Source organism: Podarcis filfolensis (genome assembly GCF_964270895.1).
Source record: "Podarcis filfolensis genome assembly, chromosome: 7".
Classification (NCBI taxonomy): Eukaryota; Metazoa; Chordata; class Lepidosauria; order Squamata; family Lacertidae; genus Podarcis; species Podarcis filfolensis.
In genome coordinates, this window is record NC_139603.1 from 57325812 (window position 1) to 57344373 (window position 18562).

Below are 18562 nucleotides of genomic sequence, written 5' to 3' on the forward strand. Positions count from 1 at the left end.
CATATGCTGGAGCATGGCCACTGGGACAGAAGAAAGGCAGCCATTTAAAAAACGACTACCGTAAATTCATATTTGCAATATGGCTGTAGAACTGCAAAACAAACGAAAAGACACACAGCTTATAGTTTTATGTGAAAAGATCATGGGTTTTTAGAAACATTAAAAACTAAAATATATGCACCCCGTTTAGTAGAAGAGGCAAGTCAGTTTGCTTTCCCTTGTGTAATCTGAGCTGCTTTCTTGCTTGCATTGAGGGGACAGCTTTGAAATTGAGGAGCACTCTGTGCATGTTAGATGATGTCTTTACAGCAGTGTAGCCATAAAGCCTGGCTGATTGCTGGCAGCTGAATTGATCAATAGTTTCACTCCTATCAAAGTGTTTTCACAAGAGACTTCCGATTTTACCTCTCCCCGCGACGGACGTGCTCCGTGGGTGCTCCATGTAGGAGCGATTGTTGGAGGGATTTCTGGGGCAACACGACCCCTAAAAGACCCTGAGCCGAAATATATCCAGCGGCGTTGGAAAGGGACCTCAGTATTCTACGCCTTTTCGGGCGAAAGAACAGGGAGACCCAGATGCATCAAAGTGATTTCACAAGATCAGCCTTCACTTAACAGGCACTCTCCAGATATTTCTGCAGTGCAGCTTCCAGTGGCCTCAGCCAGCACAACTGTGCCGAACGGAGTTGCAGTCCAAAACATCTGGACGACACCACCTAAGGGAAGGCTGCCCAAAATAATTTCCTAAGTGCTGGAATATGCATGTCAAGTAACTTGGAGCAATGGTGCTTCCTTTAGAAACACAGAAACATTATGCAGTGTTATAATACTGCATCTTCTAGCACACAAGACCATGTGGTTTTAGTTTACTCAATCGATTTCCTACCCTAGAGTGATTCTTCTTACATATGCACATTGTTTAGTGAGAAACAGGAATGAGAAATATATTTATTATTTTGTGTATGTTTACTTAATCTGTACAGTGGAACTTCGGTTTCTGAACATAATTTGTTCCAGAACACCGTTCGAGTTCCGAAACATTCAAAAACCGAAAACTCAATACAGAAGCCTTAAAACGGAAAAATTAATACAAATAAACTCAATAAGGAAGCTGCTTTGGAAGTTCGACTTCCGAGGCATGTTTGAAAACAGAAGCATTTACTTCCGGGTTTATGGCGTTCGAGTTCCGAAACATTCGTCAACAGAGACGTTCGAAAACCGAGGTTCCACTGTATTAGCAAATTTAATCAAACTTTGAGACCAGCTAAGATTTTCAACCAGAGTTAAATGTTGCAAAGGTAGGTTTACGATGTCATCTTTGGCAAATGTAACTAGTCTTCTTACAGGTGAATGTATTAGTCACAGACCTCACAGTTCTCCCTGCTAAGCTGAATTCATTAATATAATTTCAAGAACGGGGTTTAGAAACTGAATACCAAAGAGAGGGAATGCATCAGAGAAATTAAGTGTTTTATGCTCGGGATAATGCCAACTGATTTAGCAGTACGTTATTAGGTACTATGATATGCACAGTGTTTGTGCATGTGGGGTGGTGGTGGTATGTAATTCTGATGAGACTGTTTTAAACTGGCATTCCAAGTTAACATTCAACTGCTTCATTTTTCCGCTTCACTTTTGTTAGGGTGATAAACGTTGGGAAGTCTAAAATTCTGCACGTGTTCCTAGATGGATAAGGAACTGCAAACAGGTGGTGTATGCATTTTTTCCTGAGTGGGGAAAAAAAACTTGATTCAGAAACCAGCAATATTCATGTGAAGTCCCAAGCAGGCTCCTGGCAATTGTGCCAATTGTCTGTTCAGATGGGAGAGCACAGATGGCTTAACCGAACCATCTACTCTTCTCTAAAAACAGGATTGATCCTACTGCCAACTGTTTGGTGCTGCGTGCTGCTGTTTTCTGCAACAGTGCTCACATTCTTCTGCTTAATTGTGCCAGAAATACTGCTGATAACTAAAAGACTCAAACTGAAGCGAGAAAACATTTGAAAGCATAACTCCTGCTTTCCCTTCGCCTTCCCACTTTCCCCAACTTGTAAAAGTAAGGGAGCTTGGCTAGAACCCTTTATACCTGATAGGTTAGTTCTCTAAATGCAGGACGTTAAAAAAACCCAACCCCATCAGGGAAGCATTTAAATCTGCCATTAATCTCTTCTGTAACCTAAAGTCCTGTCCTAGCTAAGACCCCCTGAACCTCAGGAGAGATTTTGGTGCCAGAGGAAGCAGCTTCTAGGGGCAGAAGGGAGTGGGACAGTCACGTTCCACCCATACACATCTGGATGATCCAGCCAATTCTTTCTGGGGGGGGGGGGAAATCCATGTTTATTTTAACACTGTGTTCAAGTAAGCATGCTTAGAATTGCAATCATATTTTCCAGTTTTCTTCTGTGAAAAGTGCTTTTCCTTTAAATTGTCACAGTGTCTAGCAATAGGTAGGAAGCAGGGAACAGTGAGCTGCTTGTCTGGGTTGGATCCTGCTCCCAGTCTCTAGTGTACACTTGGTGCTTAACTTTCATTTTTCAAACTGCTGTAAATGTCAAGCACATTTTCCCCTGAAGAAAAACTTCAAGTGTTGGTAATTGCTGTGTCAGTGCAATTTTTCAGATTTTTGTTTCGTTGCCTGCCACCATACTTATCTTGACATTTCCCCACTTTACTAATTTATTGCTGTTGTCAAATGCACTGCAGACGGCACTCAAATTATATTTTGAGTTATGGAGATGGTGTTGATTTTTTTCAATGAAGAGATGCAGAAGCAAAGCATTGCGCTTCAGACAACAGCATAAAAAAATGTACTGGGGGCTTTCATAAATATTGCAGTACCTAAAACAGGGCAGTTGCATAACTAGCAAAAGAGGCTGGCTGCCGTGCAGCTTGCTCTCATCGCTGCTTATCAACCTTGGCAAATGTAGTGGCACATCAGGATAGTTATCCACTCTTCCAAATACCATTCTTAGAGTAAAAAGGAAACACTGATTATGATATTTACAAAAAAGCTGTGGGGAAAGCTGTTTTCTTAGCATTCAGCAGTCTGAAAAGAAACTGCATTTATCCTTGCTAGGTTAGAAAATATCTTATTAGTGTTTGATTCTGCATGTTTGTAGCAATGTAATATGTGCTTGGGTGACCCAGTAAAAGATTTGCGTTGCAATGCAATTAATTCAGTCTCTTCCTGCGCATAAAAGGGAGGGGAGATTAGAATTAGAGATGGAGGAGAAATTTGATTCAGTTTGCATTGAAACCTAGATCTTTCAAATTTGTAGTTTCTAAAACAATATGAAAACTGAAGCACAGCCATCCTTCAAAATTTGCACTTATCCAAATTGTGCAATGCAGCTCTCCAACCGATGTTTACAAAAATGTTTACATTAGGGGGACTGCGTATAAAAATGTATACATTATTAAATATAACATACAGAAGGAAGAATTGCTAGTAACAATGTGTGCATTATTTAAAACAGCAGACAAAAATGTGTTTATCAGGAGAAATGAGCTGACTAAAATGCTGACAAATTGCTGCAGATACCTTTAGGACTGGCAAAATGAGAAACATCAACAACCCTATGGCAGAGGCGGAGAAAGGGGGTGCAGTTGGTGTGGTCCGACCTGAGTGTCACCACTGAGGGGGGTGACAAAAGGCCGGAGGCTCTCACCACGGGCCCTCCAGTGCACACGAGCCTTGCGTCTCTCCTGGGAGAGATGTGGTGGCTTGGGTGCATGCAGGCTCTGCCCTGTCCAAACAGTATGCCCGCTGCCTCCCCCCCCCCCAGTTGTAGGGCAGCTGAGTAGGAGAAGGCAGGCAGACTCTGGAGGCCCTGCGGTGCGCCATGCCCCTATGGGTGGCTGGCCCTGCTGCTGCCCAAGCGGATTCCTCCACCGCTGCCCTATGGTGCTTCTCTTGTATTTAAAAGCTTCTAACCACATCATGGGCTTGATTGTAGGGTTCCTTCCAGTGGGGAGCAGATACCATGGAAAAAGACCCCCACAACTTGCTTCCATGTGGCTGACAGCCTTTAAATGGTACAGGTGGGCCCATGGGGAAAGCACTTAGCACAGTGACTGTGTCATCTTTAAAGGGTTGTTTGTTGTTCTGTCTTCACTGTCTTATGCCAAGAAGGCCTCAAGGCAACTTGAAACAGAAATGCGGTATAAACAAATACAGTATAATATATCAAAGAAAAAACAACAAGGAACAATGACTAAAATATCCATGTACTTAATACAAAGACAATTAAAATCCCACAACCTCAGCATGATCACCATAAACACAACAAAGCCAACAAACAGCCCCATGACTATAAAAAAAGAAAGATCAGCGCAATCAGATACCTGGGAGAAGAGGAAAGTCTTGACCTGGTGCCCTTCTTGCCATCTTTTCAGTGCTAGGCTTGTGAATCTTCATAGTGAAAAGAGGTGCTTCATTTAACAGTTGTCACTAAATTTGGTCTATCCAGGTTAAACTAAACCTATTAATTTTTTTCAGCCATACAGTTAGGTAACAGTAAATTGTATTCATGGGACATCAAAAATTTCTTCTAATGCTTTTTAATTTTACCTTGACAAAAGCAAGCTTTCTAGATAGTGGAGATGAGGCTTGCAACATCTGTTGAAAAATAAGAAAGCATAATTTAAAAATGCACAGTTCGTAAGTTGCAGTGAGAGAACCTCCCAAATTTACTTAATTTACAGCTTGTGTTTGAGAGCTGCTAGTTCAGTGTTTTGAGTGCTGTTTTATAATTAATCATGCCTGCCCGTTTCTCTTTGAAGTTTTGTTTTTAAAAAACACTTCTGGTGACTCATTGAATTAAAACTTGGTGTAACGTTGGTAAGAATGCTGGCAGATATGCCTCAAAAACAGGATTTTATAAACTGATGCCTCTGCAATGTGGACACTGATAAGCTTCTGTTGACTCCACTTCAAAGGGTGTTGTTTCATTTTGGGAAATCCAAAATGCTGATTTTGTGAAAGCAGAGCCTTTAAAAATTTTAAACAAGAGCAATGTGTTTGCATTTTCCTTGGTGGTAATTAGTTCAAGGGTGAATTTTTCCTATTCCCATTCAGAACTCAGAACAGCATTGTTTAGGAGAACATAAAAAGTCAGTATATTTACTTTTGTACATAATGTAATGAGAAAGATTTTAGCATTAATGAGAAAATATTATTCTAGCAAGAATGCACCACCTTTTCTAAACTAAAAAACGCCAAGTAGTATTACATTTCCTTAAAGGGGAGTTGTTCCAGACCCTTGATCATAGTGATCTGAGAGCGCTGCTGTGACCCAGAGTGATACTAGGCTAGACTAACAAATAATCTGACCTGGCATAAGGCAGCTTCTGGCCTTCTATGATGGGCATGCATATGCGAACAAATTAACTCATACTCATTCCTCACTCTTTGTGGATAGACATCCCAGTTCAGTATAGTGTTTTGTATTATTCAATTAACTTTCTCTTCTGTAGTAATCCCTAACAGATGTCCAGGGCTGGATCTGTGCAGTTTGTGACACTGATTTTTTTTTTAAACCAGTCTTCAGTGAAGCTACATTTAGAAAACCTGATGTTAAATAATTCAGACATGCAGCATCATCGTGGTTACTTGTGATTCAATCTGTTGTGATTCAATCCACTGAAATGTGCTACTCCTTGTAAAGAGTGGAAGAAAGAACTGCATGGAGTCGCGTGACAAAGATCCCTGTGAATTGCCCACATTGGTTTTTAGTGGCTTTCAGAAAACCACAAGTGGAAACATGGGAATTCCAGCTAATATATCAACTTGTTAAATTTCTAGTTGACTTTTTGACTTAACTAGATGGACTAGTTTCTTGCCTGAAGGAGCGTCTCCACCCCCATTGTTCAGCCTGGACACTGAGGTCCAGCTCGAAGGACCTTCTGGCAGTTCCCTCCCTGCGAGAAGTAGAGCTGCAGGGAACCAGGCAGAGGGCCTTCTCGGTAGTGGCGACTGCCCTGTGGAACGCCCTCCCATCAGATGTCAAGGAAATAAACAACTATCTGACTTTTAGAAAATATCTGAAGGCAACCGTTTTTAGGGAAGTTTTTAATATTTGATGTTTTATCCGGTTTTTAATATTCTTTTGGGAGCCGCCCAAAGTGGCTGGGGAAACCCAGCCAGATGGGCTGGGTATGTATGTATGTATGTATGTATAAATAAATAAAATTCCACTTATTTTTGCTATCTAGATTTTCTCTTTACTTTCTTGTTTGTTTTGAAAAGTTATAAGCTGCCCTTCAATTAAATGGTTCTCAAGCCAGCTTTCAAGCAATAAATAATAATGCTATATGTGCATACATACACAAACCTCAGACAACCCAGCAGCCTTTAGTCTTCTGCCTGATGGAAAAGATTCAGAGTATACTTCCTATCCCTTTGTGTCTGCAGTCCAAGGGCAAAACTGGCAGCTGAGTGTTCTTTCTGGCAGAGATGTCACATACTATCTCGCACTATTTGTCATATTCTTGTCTCTCGGCTGGGCATTCCAAACGAGGGTCTTCTCACAGAAGCCGGTTTTGTGCAGCAAATGCGCATCTGGTAGTAATCTGCTGTGCACATCTGACATCTTCTTTCTAGCCTCTCTTGCAGGAATATCTCATTTTCCCTCCACTTGGAGACTTCGTGTTTGGATCTGGGAAATGCAGTGCTACCCTCCCCATGCACGTTCTTCCCCCCCCCACCTAAACATACTGTTGTTGCAACCATTATTGGAATGTATTTATACAAATGTCACCAATACCTACTGGATATGGGATATGAAGTAGTGGCAAGTGTTCACATTCATACCGCTCTATAAACTCCTATTTATTTGCTTAGACATTTTTCTAAAATGCCTTTGGCTGTGCACCACCCCTCCTGGAATGCTTTCCCAGCTGTGCTGGAATCTGTTAATTCTGATCTCATGCTATCTTCATGAGGATTAAGATGACCAAAATTCTGCCTCAACCATACGGTGACACTTTCAAACATGATTCTATGTATGTAAGTCCTATCGGCATACATTTCAGAGGTTTGCAAATAATGTGAGTTTGGAGACACGCGCTTGTGTTCATGCCATAGCCAGTCATCATGCCTTGAGAACCTTAGAAAAGCCTTGTAGGGACAGATCATCCTCCAAGAGTGGCCTGCCATTATTTTGCCCCTTCTGGAAGAAAAGATACCAGTGGGAATATTTAGCAGACCAGTGGCTAGAAGGGAAAGATTTTAGCTAGGGATGGGGAAGGCCTGGTCTCCAGATGTTTTTGAAGTCCCTAATGCCATCAGTCTCAGACAGCAGAGGTCAGGGATGAAAGGAGGTGGAGTCCAATAACCTCTGTAGGGCCACGGGTTCCGAGACCTGATTCCGAGCCCTTGCCCACCTGCCATTCCTGTGTTCTCGATCACAGCATTTGGTACTGCTTTTCATTTAACACAAAAAGTTGGAAGAGTGGCTCACATGTCCCCCATGTAATTTTCAGTTTAGCTCTCACTGTAAAAGGAAATGAAGCTATCTAGTGTGAGGAGGAAGGTTGATTATCTACACTACCAGCTTTAATTGTCATTCCCAATCCTGGGAACTGTAGTTCTTTGGTAATATTCATGGCTAATGGACTTCATCCTAGCAGTACACTGGGGCCAACCTAGGATGGGGGTGAAGCGTTGAAACAAGAGTCCATAAAGCCATATAACGACTTAGCTTCCTTTGGTTGAAAAGACCTGCAATTTAAGAAGAGGAGCTATGAGGGGCCTAATTTGCACTGCTTATCAAAGGAGAACACTCCCATGAACAAGTTTTTGGCATAGGCTGATTGGCAGTAAAGAGACTTGAGGGTTCTTAGCACCCTCACCATGAATAAACATTTATAAAACTTCTAGGGAGAAGCCCCGAGAGTTAAACGGATAGAAAACCGATATAAGTTTGTGGAACAGTTGTACCCAGTTTGTTTGCCTTTATTTCCCACTAGACATGGCAAAGGGAGGACAGTATGAACAGTATGTATTATTATTATTATTATTATTATTATTATTATTATTATTATTATTATTTATACCCCACCCATCTGGCTGGGTATCCCTGTGGGTGGCTTACAGAATATATAAAACATAATAAAGCATCAAACTTAAAAAACTTCCTGAAACAGGGTTGCCTTCAGATGTCTTCTAAAAGTTGTATAGTTCTTTGTCACCTGAAGGGAGGGCATTCTACAGGGAGGGTGCCACTACTGAGAAGGCCCTCTGCCTAGTTCCCTCGCAGTGAGGGAACCAGCAGAAGACCCTCGGAGGAGGACCTCAGTGTCTGGGCTAAGTGATGGGGGTGGAGAAGCTCCGTCAGGTATACTTGGCCCAGACCATTTAGGGCTTTAAAAGTCAGCACCAACACTTGGACGTCAGTAGAGCAGGGGTAGTGAACCTGGTGCCCTCCAGATGTCGCTTTACTTCAGCTCCCATCAGCCCCAGACAGCATGGCCAATGGAGATGGATGATGAGAGTTACAGTCTCACAACATGCCGGTGGTGGCATGTTGCTCTGCATATGCTCAAGGACACTTTCTTCTTTATCTGACCTCGAACTCGGCAGCTCTTATCTCTGCAACAAAATGTACTAGGTATTTGCATAATTTAGACCTTGAAGATAATTTATTTTGCTCCGTCAGCCAGAAAAGGTCGTCAAAAGAAATGTAGGACATTTTCAGGCAGTGTGTAGACCCCTTGCTGTAGTGTAAGATTCTCCTCATTCCACTCTGTAGCTATTTCGATTCAGTTTGTGATCTTGCCACTAACACAATGTGTACTTTGTCCTGCTTGAGGAATATTGGTGTCTACTTTTGGGATTTGCTGTAACTCTGATTTTCCTTTCCCTACCCCATTAGACCACTTTAGTGAACAGTGTAGGTTTATTCCTTAACCTATCCAGGTACTTTCTGAGTAGCCTTTGAGCCCCACCGTCAAATAGCTGCTACTGTCTAATTAGTCAGACTATTAGACTGCTTAATTAAAATCCTTTAATTAGAGGAATCCGCTAATTAGGCAGAGCCAACTTTCTAGTAGCATATTAGACAGAGCAAGCATGGGTGGGCCAATAAATCCAAGATCCAGTTAAAATTGAATTTATTTAACTTTATATGAGTTTAACAAGGCATTAATTAAATTTAAAAGTGGGAAAGCTTGTAAAGTGCCCCAAACACATAACAATACAATCTTCCTATACTACATGGTTCCTGTGATGTTCTTTCCTCAGGAGGGTCATTAACGTTCCTGGTTGCAGAAAATAACCACTTGTTCAAGTGCAAATCATGTTAAGTACGTGTACTCTTAGAATAAAGAGGCCTCAAGAAACACTCTCTCACACACACAAGCACACACTCCTGGTCTCTCTTTAATGATTAGCGTCTCAATCAAAGAGGAATATTTGCATTAGGCAGCAGAATCATCATAGGGAGAATGAAAGGGGCAGGGGGAAGCAATAGCAAGGCATGACAGGTTTATACTAAGTACTCATACAAAAGTATGCAACATAGGGAAACTGTAAAGTTTCCTTGTGTTGAAATGGTGATGCCATAGCCTTTCCTACTATGTAACTGGCTAATCCCTGGTTTGAGTACCCGTGTGAGACTAGTCTTCCTGCAGGAAGTTGAGCACATACACGGACAACAGTGACAAGCAGCTGGCTTGCAAGGGGTGGGTGGGAATTTTGATAATTCTGCTGGTGGATGATGGACTTTAATGCACAAAGGAAACTGGCCTGCATCCACACATGGTCAAGGAAAACTGAAACTTTCAGTTGTAGAAATATGGGGCTGATGATCAGGTTAAATTGACACACTTGAAAAATCCAGTGAGTTTCCTTCACAGTTGTGTATTCATCCCTTTATGGTTTCAGTTCCTGGTTTTTGAAGTGGGGTGATGTTTTCAGTTCTCCCTTCTATTTACTGGAAAAAAATCCTGCTTTGCTTGCAATCTGTGTGGTGAGTAACAATTAGACAAGCTGGTAGCTGAAGACTGCAAATGTAGCCTGATAAATTCCCACCCATTTACCGTATTTTTCGCCCTATAGGACGCACTTTCCCCCTCCAAAAATGAAGGGGAAATCTGGGTGCGTCCTATGGGGCGAATGCAGGCTTTTGCTGAAGCTTAGAGAGCGAGAGGGGTCTGTGCGCACCGACCCCTCTCTCTCTACAGGCTTCAGGAAGACATCTGCAGCCTAGGTAGCCCTGCGGGAGGTCCCGCAGGGATGTCTAGGCTGCGGATAGCAGCCTGCTTCCCGGAGCGTCGGGCGCCCTGAAAGCAGAGCGCCCAGCGCTTCGGGAACACATCCGCAGCCTAGGCAGCCCTGCGGGAGTTCCCCGCAGGGCTCCCCACGCTGTGGATAGCAGCCTGCCTCCCGGCGCGCGGGGCACCCTGAAGCAGAGCGCCCCTCGCGCCGGGCAGACATTGGCCAGCCCCACAAGCTCGGGGGACAGCAGGGAGGCGCAGCGCCGCCATCCCGCTGTTCCTCGACCTGGTTCGGTTTCCCCGACCAGCTTTTGGGGGGGAAATAAAGGAAAATTTTTTTTCCTTTATTTCCCCCCAAAAAAACTAGGTGCGTCCTATGGGACGGAGCGTCCTATGGGACGAAAAATACGGTATCTCCAGGACAAGTTGACAGCATGTTGTGGTTCTCCCCAGTAATTTCTGCGGTTTTGGAACTTGCACAGTCTGTTTTACAAGACAGTCTGTTTGCTGTTTTGAGACCTTTGAACTACATTCAGTCACTAGAAGTGTCACAGCTCAGCCACTGCTGTATTATTCATGCAGTCAGGTGCTTTAAAACTAGCAGGGCACATAGCCTTAATGTGACAATGAATTTTGAAGAGCTGCTGTGCCTAGCAGTTAACCCTTATTCGTTTCAAAATTCCAAATAGATTTTCTTTGACTATAAATTACTTTGGTTATAAATGCTCCGAAGGTTTCCCTGTCCCCAGCCCGCAGATTTGATATTTCAGGCCTTTTAATTGAACACAAAAACATAGTTGTTGCAGAGTAGGTTTTTCACTCACCACAAGGAAGGCAGGTGCAGCTGTAAGCATAAACTATAAACCTATACAGTGGTACCTTGGGTTAAGTACTTAATTCGTTCCGGAGGTCCGTTCTTAACCTGAAACTGTTCTTAACCTGAAGCACCACTTTAGCTAATGGGGCCTCCTGCTGATGCCGTGCCGCCGGAGCACAATTTCTGTTCTCTGTTCTGTCCTGAAGCAAAGTTCTTAACCTGAGGTACTATTTTTGGGTTTCCTGAAGCGTATGTAACCCGAGGTACCACTGTAATCAGCTATTACTGGTTACTGCATAAGCAAGGAGTAAAGGCGAAAGAGAAACTAAATTCACAACTCAAGAAGGACACTTAACTTCCTGGGCATAGAATCATTAACCTTTTGGTGACCTTTTCTCTCAGTACAAATGAGTATTAATTAAAGACTGTTGCTTATTCCAACAGAGATAAGGTACAGTGGTACCTCAGGTTACATATGCTTCAGGTTACATACGCTTCAGGTTACAGACTCTACTAACCCAAAAATAGTGCTTCAGGTTAAGAACTTTGCTTCAGGATGAGAACAGAAATTGTGCTCTGGTGGTGCGGTGGCAGCAGGAGGCCCCATTAGCTAAAGTGGTGCTTCAGGTTAAGAACAGTTTCAGGTTAAGAACGGACCTCCGGAACGAATTAAGTACTTAACCCGAGGTAACACCGTATTTAAGAATAGGCTTCTTTAAGAACTAGTAATAGTCTGAACTTGGCTGTGCTTGGTTCATTGAAGGTGCTATCAAAATTAATAACCAATTTACCAAATTTTCAATAGGGCTATACTAAATATGGACAAAAGTTGATTAAAGAGCTAATAAGTAATATTGGTTGGTTAGTCTCTTTAAACTTAATATCTTTGCTGTGTGTAGGTCTGTTCTGCATCCAGAATTGATCTTTGCAAAGCTGTGGTTTGCAAGCTCTTCATCTCTGACGTTACCCATTGCTGGATTTGTACCTTGCTCCCAAGAGACTAAAAGGTAAGGGATCCCTGCAAATAATCTCACTTTGCTTACAGTTTATTTTTGTTAACAGTTGTGCTTTACTGTAAAGATGTACAATCCAAACTTTCCATATTACCTTTCTCTCCCATGTTGAAATAAACATAATGGAAATACCTTCATATAAACCAGGCATATCCAACTTTTAAGAGACTGAGATCTACTCCCACTATTAAAAAACTGGCAGAGTTTTTGTGCTTTTGGGGAGCGGGTCCAATGATCTACCATGGACACCCCATGATCTACCAGTAGATTGTTGGACACCCCTGATATAAACTATTGATGGGGTAGGGGAAGAGTTGCAAGACTGCTATGCTCCTTGAGATTCTAGCAGATGCTTTATGAAAGTCATTCATGCCACAGTTATGCTATGATTTTTACAGATGGGACCAAATCAAGATGACATGTGGGAGCAGCATTGGTCTGTGCAGACCACGCTTTTGCAAGGAAGTTCCCTTCTAAATCAGCAAGTATTCACTGCAGATTTCCCCCCTGTCTCACTAGCTTTGAATTACATTACATTCCTGGACTAGGAAAAGCCTGTTACTTAATGCTAATTCCTGGAATTCATGCCCTAGAGTCGTTCAGGTACAACATGTACTTGTTCTTCTTTAATCTTCTCTGAGTTGGAGGCACTTTATTCTTTTGACTTTTGAGTCGTTTGCTGGGTTTAGCAACTCGTTGGAAACAAAGGCAATAAGCTGTCTGAGCAGGGTCCACGTTGACATTTGGTGTGTACAGATTCCATTTAATGACGTTATTCCCGTTGTCAAATCCCTAGTGATGGGACCACCGTGGCAAGAACTCAGAAAAATCCCAACCCCAACAAGGTCAAAACCTACATTCTTGTTATGGTCGAAGAAGTGTATCAAGACAAATAGGCAAGAAGTTCTCCTGCTTGGCTAAGGATTGGACATGATACCCACACAAATCAATATCTGCTGGAGAGAGAGGTCCTATCAGTGTACCTCTCTGCTACTTCATTTATGTATTAGATTTCTCACCTTTACTCCAAGGAGCTCAAGGTGGTGGCATACATGGTTTTCCCCCTTCCCATTTTATTCTCACCACAACCTCGTGTGGTAGGTTAGGCTGAGAGACAGTGATTGGCCCAAGGTCATGGCTGAATAGGAATTTGAACCCTAGTCTCCCAAGTCCTAGTTCAACATTCCAACCAGTATACCACATGGGCTCTCTGTACTAACTATTTCTCTAATTACCGTATTTTTCACTCTATAGGACACACTTTTTCCCCTCCAAAAATTAAGGGGAAATATGTGTGCATCCTATGGAGCGAATGCAGGCTCCTTGGCTTCAGGGATGGCAACGCGAAGCCTCCGAAGCGCAGAGGGAGCGCTCCCTCCGCGCTCCGGAGGCTATGCGTTGCTTTCGCTGAAGCCTGGAGAGTGAGATGGGTCAGTGCTTCAGGGATAGCCGCCTGAAGCCTTTGGAGCGCAGCGGAACCTCGCGCTGCGCTCCAAAGGCTTTGGGTTCCTTTTGCTGAAGCCGGGAGAGCAAGACTCTCCTGGCTTCAGCAGAGAGGGAGAGCTGCGCAGCGCCCCTTCAGCAAAGCGGGAGGGGAAATGGAAGGGGCTCTGTTTCTCCTGCCTCTTCGCTGAAGGGACGCTGAGCAGAGAGGAGGAGATTTTTTTTTTCTTGTTCTCCCCCTCTAAAACAAGGTGCGTCCTATGGTCGTGTGCGTCCTATAGAGCGAAAAATACGGTATATGTTGCTGCAGTGTCCATTTTGGCGGCCGGTGGCCGGGGATACTTATTATCAGAATTATCAGAACTCTGATAATTCAGCCTCCTGCTCTATGTATGAACTCCACTTCATTTCTTGATGAAAACATTAATATGCATAGTATATTTGCATTTTAAAATACTATTGGATTGTTTGTGTAATAAAACCTTGGCTGAATTAATAAGATCTGACTGTTAATTGAAAGAAGGATGTTCTTAAGCAGAAAAGATAGCTAGAAACAACAGCTCAAGCCAGGATGCTAGGTGGTTTACAATACTTTATACATCTGTTCTTATTTCCTGTTTTCAGAGCTAGTAGCAACTATTAATGGATTTCCATCTTTTCCAGATTATCTCATGAATTGAGCTTGATTACTTTGTATTGTTCTCCATATTCCACAAGAAACTCTGTAATCTTTAGAATGGCCTCTCTTATCTCTAAATGACTGAGAGTTATCCTCTGAGTGGGAACCTTGGTCTTGAATACTTCGTAAAGGGAACAAAAGTCAAGTGATTGTTGCTGATTATTTTTATAGATGTTAAAGGTGCTATTTACATTCTTGTTTATCCTAACAACCAGCTTTGGGTGTAGGTTGCAGTTTTCCTTTCATAGATTAGGAACTGTAGCTGAGAGCTGGTGAGTTGCTTGTTGCATGGCGAGGGCCCGAGAACCCCCCCCCCCATTCCTTAGCTAATGAAACACAGACACCAGTGTTTTGTGTTAATGGGATAAATTAGGCCACAACTTTGTTGGTTACAGATGTGAGCTGTTTTGGCTTAGGCATTGGAACTGAACCGACTATATCTCTCCTGCCTGTCACGCAGGTAGTCTCATAAGGGTCAACCACTGGTAGGGGGAGCGCTATTGATGTACATAAATTGTGAGGGGCCCCCCCAGGGTCCCCGATGGAGTTGTGGCATGGCTGTAGCCCATACCCGGGCTTCGGACGGGAACCACACCCCCGGATCCCTTTAACAGAATACCCTTAAAGAGGAGGGGCAGCTGAAGGCCACAACCTCCCCCCCACAAACCATGTTTACAAATGCCTAACCGCCAAACCTTACAAAGTTGTGACAATTGCTACAAGGCAGGCGAAAACCGCATGGCTGGTGCCAATTTGCTAAGTGGGAAAATTCCTACCTGCCCCCCGCGAACAGGCGACCAACTGTAGTCCATAGCAAGGCCAAGATGGAGAGCGCATAAAATTAGGGCGGGGGGGGGGGGAGATCCGGCGCAGTAGACAAAGGAGACCGAGCCCAGCCACGCAGAGGTTTAAATCCAGGTGAGCCATGCCCCCAGTCGACCTGATTGGTCGGCCATGGAGCGTGACGCAGCCAGGAATCCCAATGATGCAGGCGGCATCACCACGCCTCCCCCCTGGGAAGGGGAGCGGTCTTGCCACCTATGGATGCCTGTTCTGAAGACAGGTCTTAAAAGTCCAACATCCTCTGTCCAGAATTCCATACTGGTTCTTGTGGCTCTTTTCATATTTGCTGAAAACAATTGCTTGCATTTCCACCTCCCTCTACAAAAATGGTTTTAAAAGACAAGCGTGTCTGCACAGAAATCTGGGACATTTATTCACAGTGTGTACATGAATGTGGGCCTGAGAGTCTGCTTGTCTTAGAAATACCTATTAAAGTTATTCAAATGGATTGAAGTATGTTGTATTTCAATGCAAAGTTTTGTTTTATTTAAGTAATATTGTTTAAAGGCTTTTTTATTTTAAATGGCTTGCTCTAAAAATTAACCAATCTAAAAATTAACCGATTAACACACCAGAATGGCAGTACGTGAGCAAATATGAGTTAGCTTAGTTGCACAAAATAATTGACAGAAAAATAGGACACAATCTAGCTGTATTCATGCAATTTTCCATTGTGTGTGTGTTTTAATACAAGCAATTTAATCACATGTTTTAACTCTTAAATTAGTGAGACTGATCTACATTTGATTGATTTGCATTTGCCTTGATCATGCTCTCAATTTTCGAGTAAGCCAGTGTAGATCAATAGAAAATATTTTTTCGTTGCTCTTGATAATGTATTGCTTTCTGTCAGTGCCTGCTAAATCCAAACAAACCTATTTTATAACCTTGAATTTCTCAGAAGCAACATAATTCTGAGCACAAAACTAAATTGGCTCATCATAATCTATATTTTAGTAGGATGTTTAAAACAAGCCTCATAACTGAATTTTGAAGTGCTTTGTCATTTCAGCCAACACAAACATGGGTGTCTCCCTAACAGGAGAATTACATCACAGTGGCTTTATGGAAAAATGGGAGAGCACATACAATTGAAACATAGACTTCTATTTTAAGATGGGAACTATTGTAGGTGTATATTATTTAGACTGGGTATTATATGTTGACAACTTGAAACGGTATCAGCTTTACTAATATAATAACAATCATGTTCTCTGTGCCTAACAAGGGACCATAAGTGCTTTTTTTTTTTTTAATGCTAGAGAAAGATTGCAATAACTACTGGCTTTTCAGAGAGAGAGGCAGCCATTGATACTTTGCTCCAGTTTGCCTTGTTGAAATCTGGGATCTTTAGTCCTAGACACAACTTGCCCTATAACTTCTTCAATCACTTTCTTAAATGTTGCAGATGGAGCTTCTACCAACATCTGTTTACATTCCTCAACTTTTTAAGATAAAGCCTGGAGAACAATTCTGTTAAACTTTGAAAGAACCATTATTTTAGTTTGCCCTGATGTAACATTATTTTGTGATTGTGGCTGTCTGACTGTTTTTTGTTTTCCTAATGGAGCAACTCAGTTTTCTGCATATTTTTGTATCTGTGTTGTTGCTCTAGATGCCTGCATATAATCATTTAAATTTGACCTAGTATAGCACTGCCTTGATCTGTTTGGTCATACTTCTTTAAATGCCTTAGTGTACAGAGTAGGTCTTAATAAGCTTCCTGTTATAGTAGCACAAGTTAAACAGATAATTCACCCACTTTAGATTAATAACAAAACACATTTTAGGTACTGAACCACCACTTTTGGATGGTGATAGGAATATTCTTGTTCTTCAGAATTACCTTTCTATTATAAATATATAAGGCTATTTAAGAAAGAAAAAAAGAAAGAAAGAAAAATTTATTGGGGATAAATTAAGCAAAATGGTCAGAGCACCAAAGCAAGAACCTCAAACTGCTGCCTCTAGAGCAACTCACTGGAGATAAGAGTCATTTGTACACTGTCAAAATGCAGAGAAGAGGAGCAGAATTACACTCCCTACCTTAATGTATTGACACCACCTTTTGTACACATGTACAAATTTATTGAATTTATATCCTGCCCTTCTTACCATAAGGGCCAATGAAGTATCATATGAGTAGGTTGTGGGAGATTTTAGCAGTCAAACCTAGCTGTATTTCAATGAAGTATTTTACCTGCATTATCTTACTGCTGTTGCATAAAGGAAAATGCATGAGACTGTGACCACAATTAAGTAAGTAAAGCATATTTAAACTTACTTCAAAGTGTGGTCTGCTTCAGTGCATGAGGGTGGGGGAGTCAGCTGCTTCTTGCAGCTGAATATATTTAAATGTTTAATAGCCTATTCCTATGCTTCATTAATCTGTCAAACAATGGGATTCAATACTCTGCTACTAGGGCTCTCTGTGTGCTAGCCCCGTGGTTTTAAAAATAGGCACCACCAGCCACTTTTTTTTTGTTTGTTAACCCACACACGTGGGTCTCTAGAAGAGTAAATATAATTAATGTATCCTCTTACCAATCCCCATCACAGGTAGGGATTTAATTTTGAGTAAACAAGCATACATAAACAAACAAATGCCTGCCTGCAAGTTTCAGCAAGGAAGTTCCTATCTCATCTTGGCCACAGACTAACCATGTGGCTTTAGGCAAACCCCTACCTGTAATGTAATAATACTACTAATCTTTGTTATATTCCTCTTGTAAGGATTAATAAGAAAATGCATGAAAAGCTCTATGAATATATCATATATGTTACATAAATAAGTTACAGTAGTATTTTGTTATTTACCAACCATGTTTTAGTGATGGTGGTATTTTGGAGTTAAAAGAACCTAACACAACTGGTACATTTTTATGTCTGCATATACAACCACCAAGCCTTACTATAGCCACGCTGCTATTATTCTTAACACTTGACTGCCCTCCAGTCCCCAGGACATCTCACTTGTATCATCTTCACTTTATACAAACATGGAAAGATAACCTTTATTTAGAAAATCATTAAAATTTAGTTTGCAGCCATGATTCAAATCAGTCACCTGCTGAACTTTTTGTTTCGTTTTATTTAAGGTTTGCATGATGGAATTTAAATTTACACAAGAGAGGCTGCATGTTTTAGATCAATACTGCTGACATTTTCTACATTTTGCTATACCTGGTGTGGTGGTCTTGAATTTTTGCCTAAAGACAACATATAATGGATGTCAAGGAAAGCTGCCCAAGTGTTAGCATCCCCAGCTCTGATGAACACAGAGTGAAGAAAAAAAGATTTACTGTAAGTATGTGAGCATAAAGCACTTTTCTCAGTCAATGGGGGCTTATTCTTGTTCTCCATTTCATATTCAATTAATGGCGTGGTTTGGATGTAATGTTGAACCATTATTTAGTACTATGTGAGCTAGCCTTGGGCTGACATGGTTTGCCCTCCCTTCCTGCATGAGGAAGAGATTAGAAGTATGTGCTCCCTGTTTACACATCCAACTACTGTGGTTAGCTTAAACTAGGCATAGGCAAACTCAGCC

General features: G+C 41.9%; 1 protein-coding gene across 9 annotated transcripts in view; it reads left to right on the plus strand.

Annotated features, from left to right (window-relative positions):
* Positions 1–18562, plus strand: part of LOC310766754 (serine/threonine-protein kinase Sgk3) — a 56694-nt gene that overhangs the window by 14315 nt on the left and 23817 nt on the right. For 4 of the 9 annotated variants that reach the window (XM_083623363.1, XM_083623364.1, XM_083623362.1 and 1 more), the window contains exons 2-3: positions 11934–12041; positions 18111–18315. In XM_083623363.1, the coding sequence (XP_083479489.1) occupies positions 18238–18315 (78 nt within the window). In that variant the 5' untranslated portion in view covers positions 11934–12041; positions 18111–18237. Of the gene's footprint in view, positions 1–11933; positions 12042–12445; positions 12651–18110; positions 18316–18562 lie in introns of all 9 variants that reach the window. The other 5 variants (XM_083623367.1, XM_083623368.1, XM_083623365.1 and 2 more) reach the window with 3 other exon arrangements.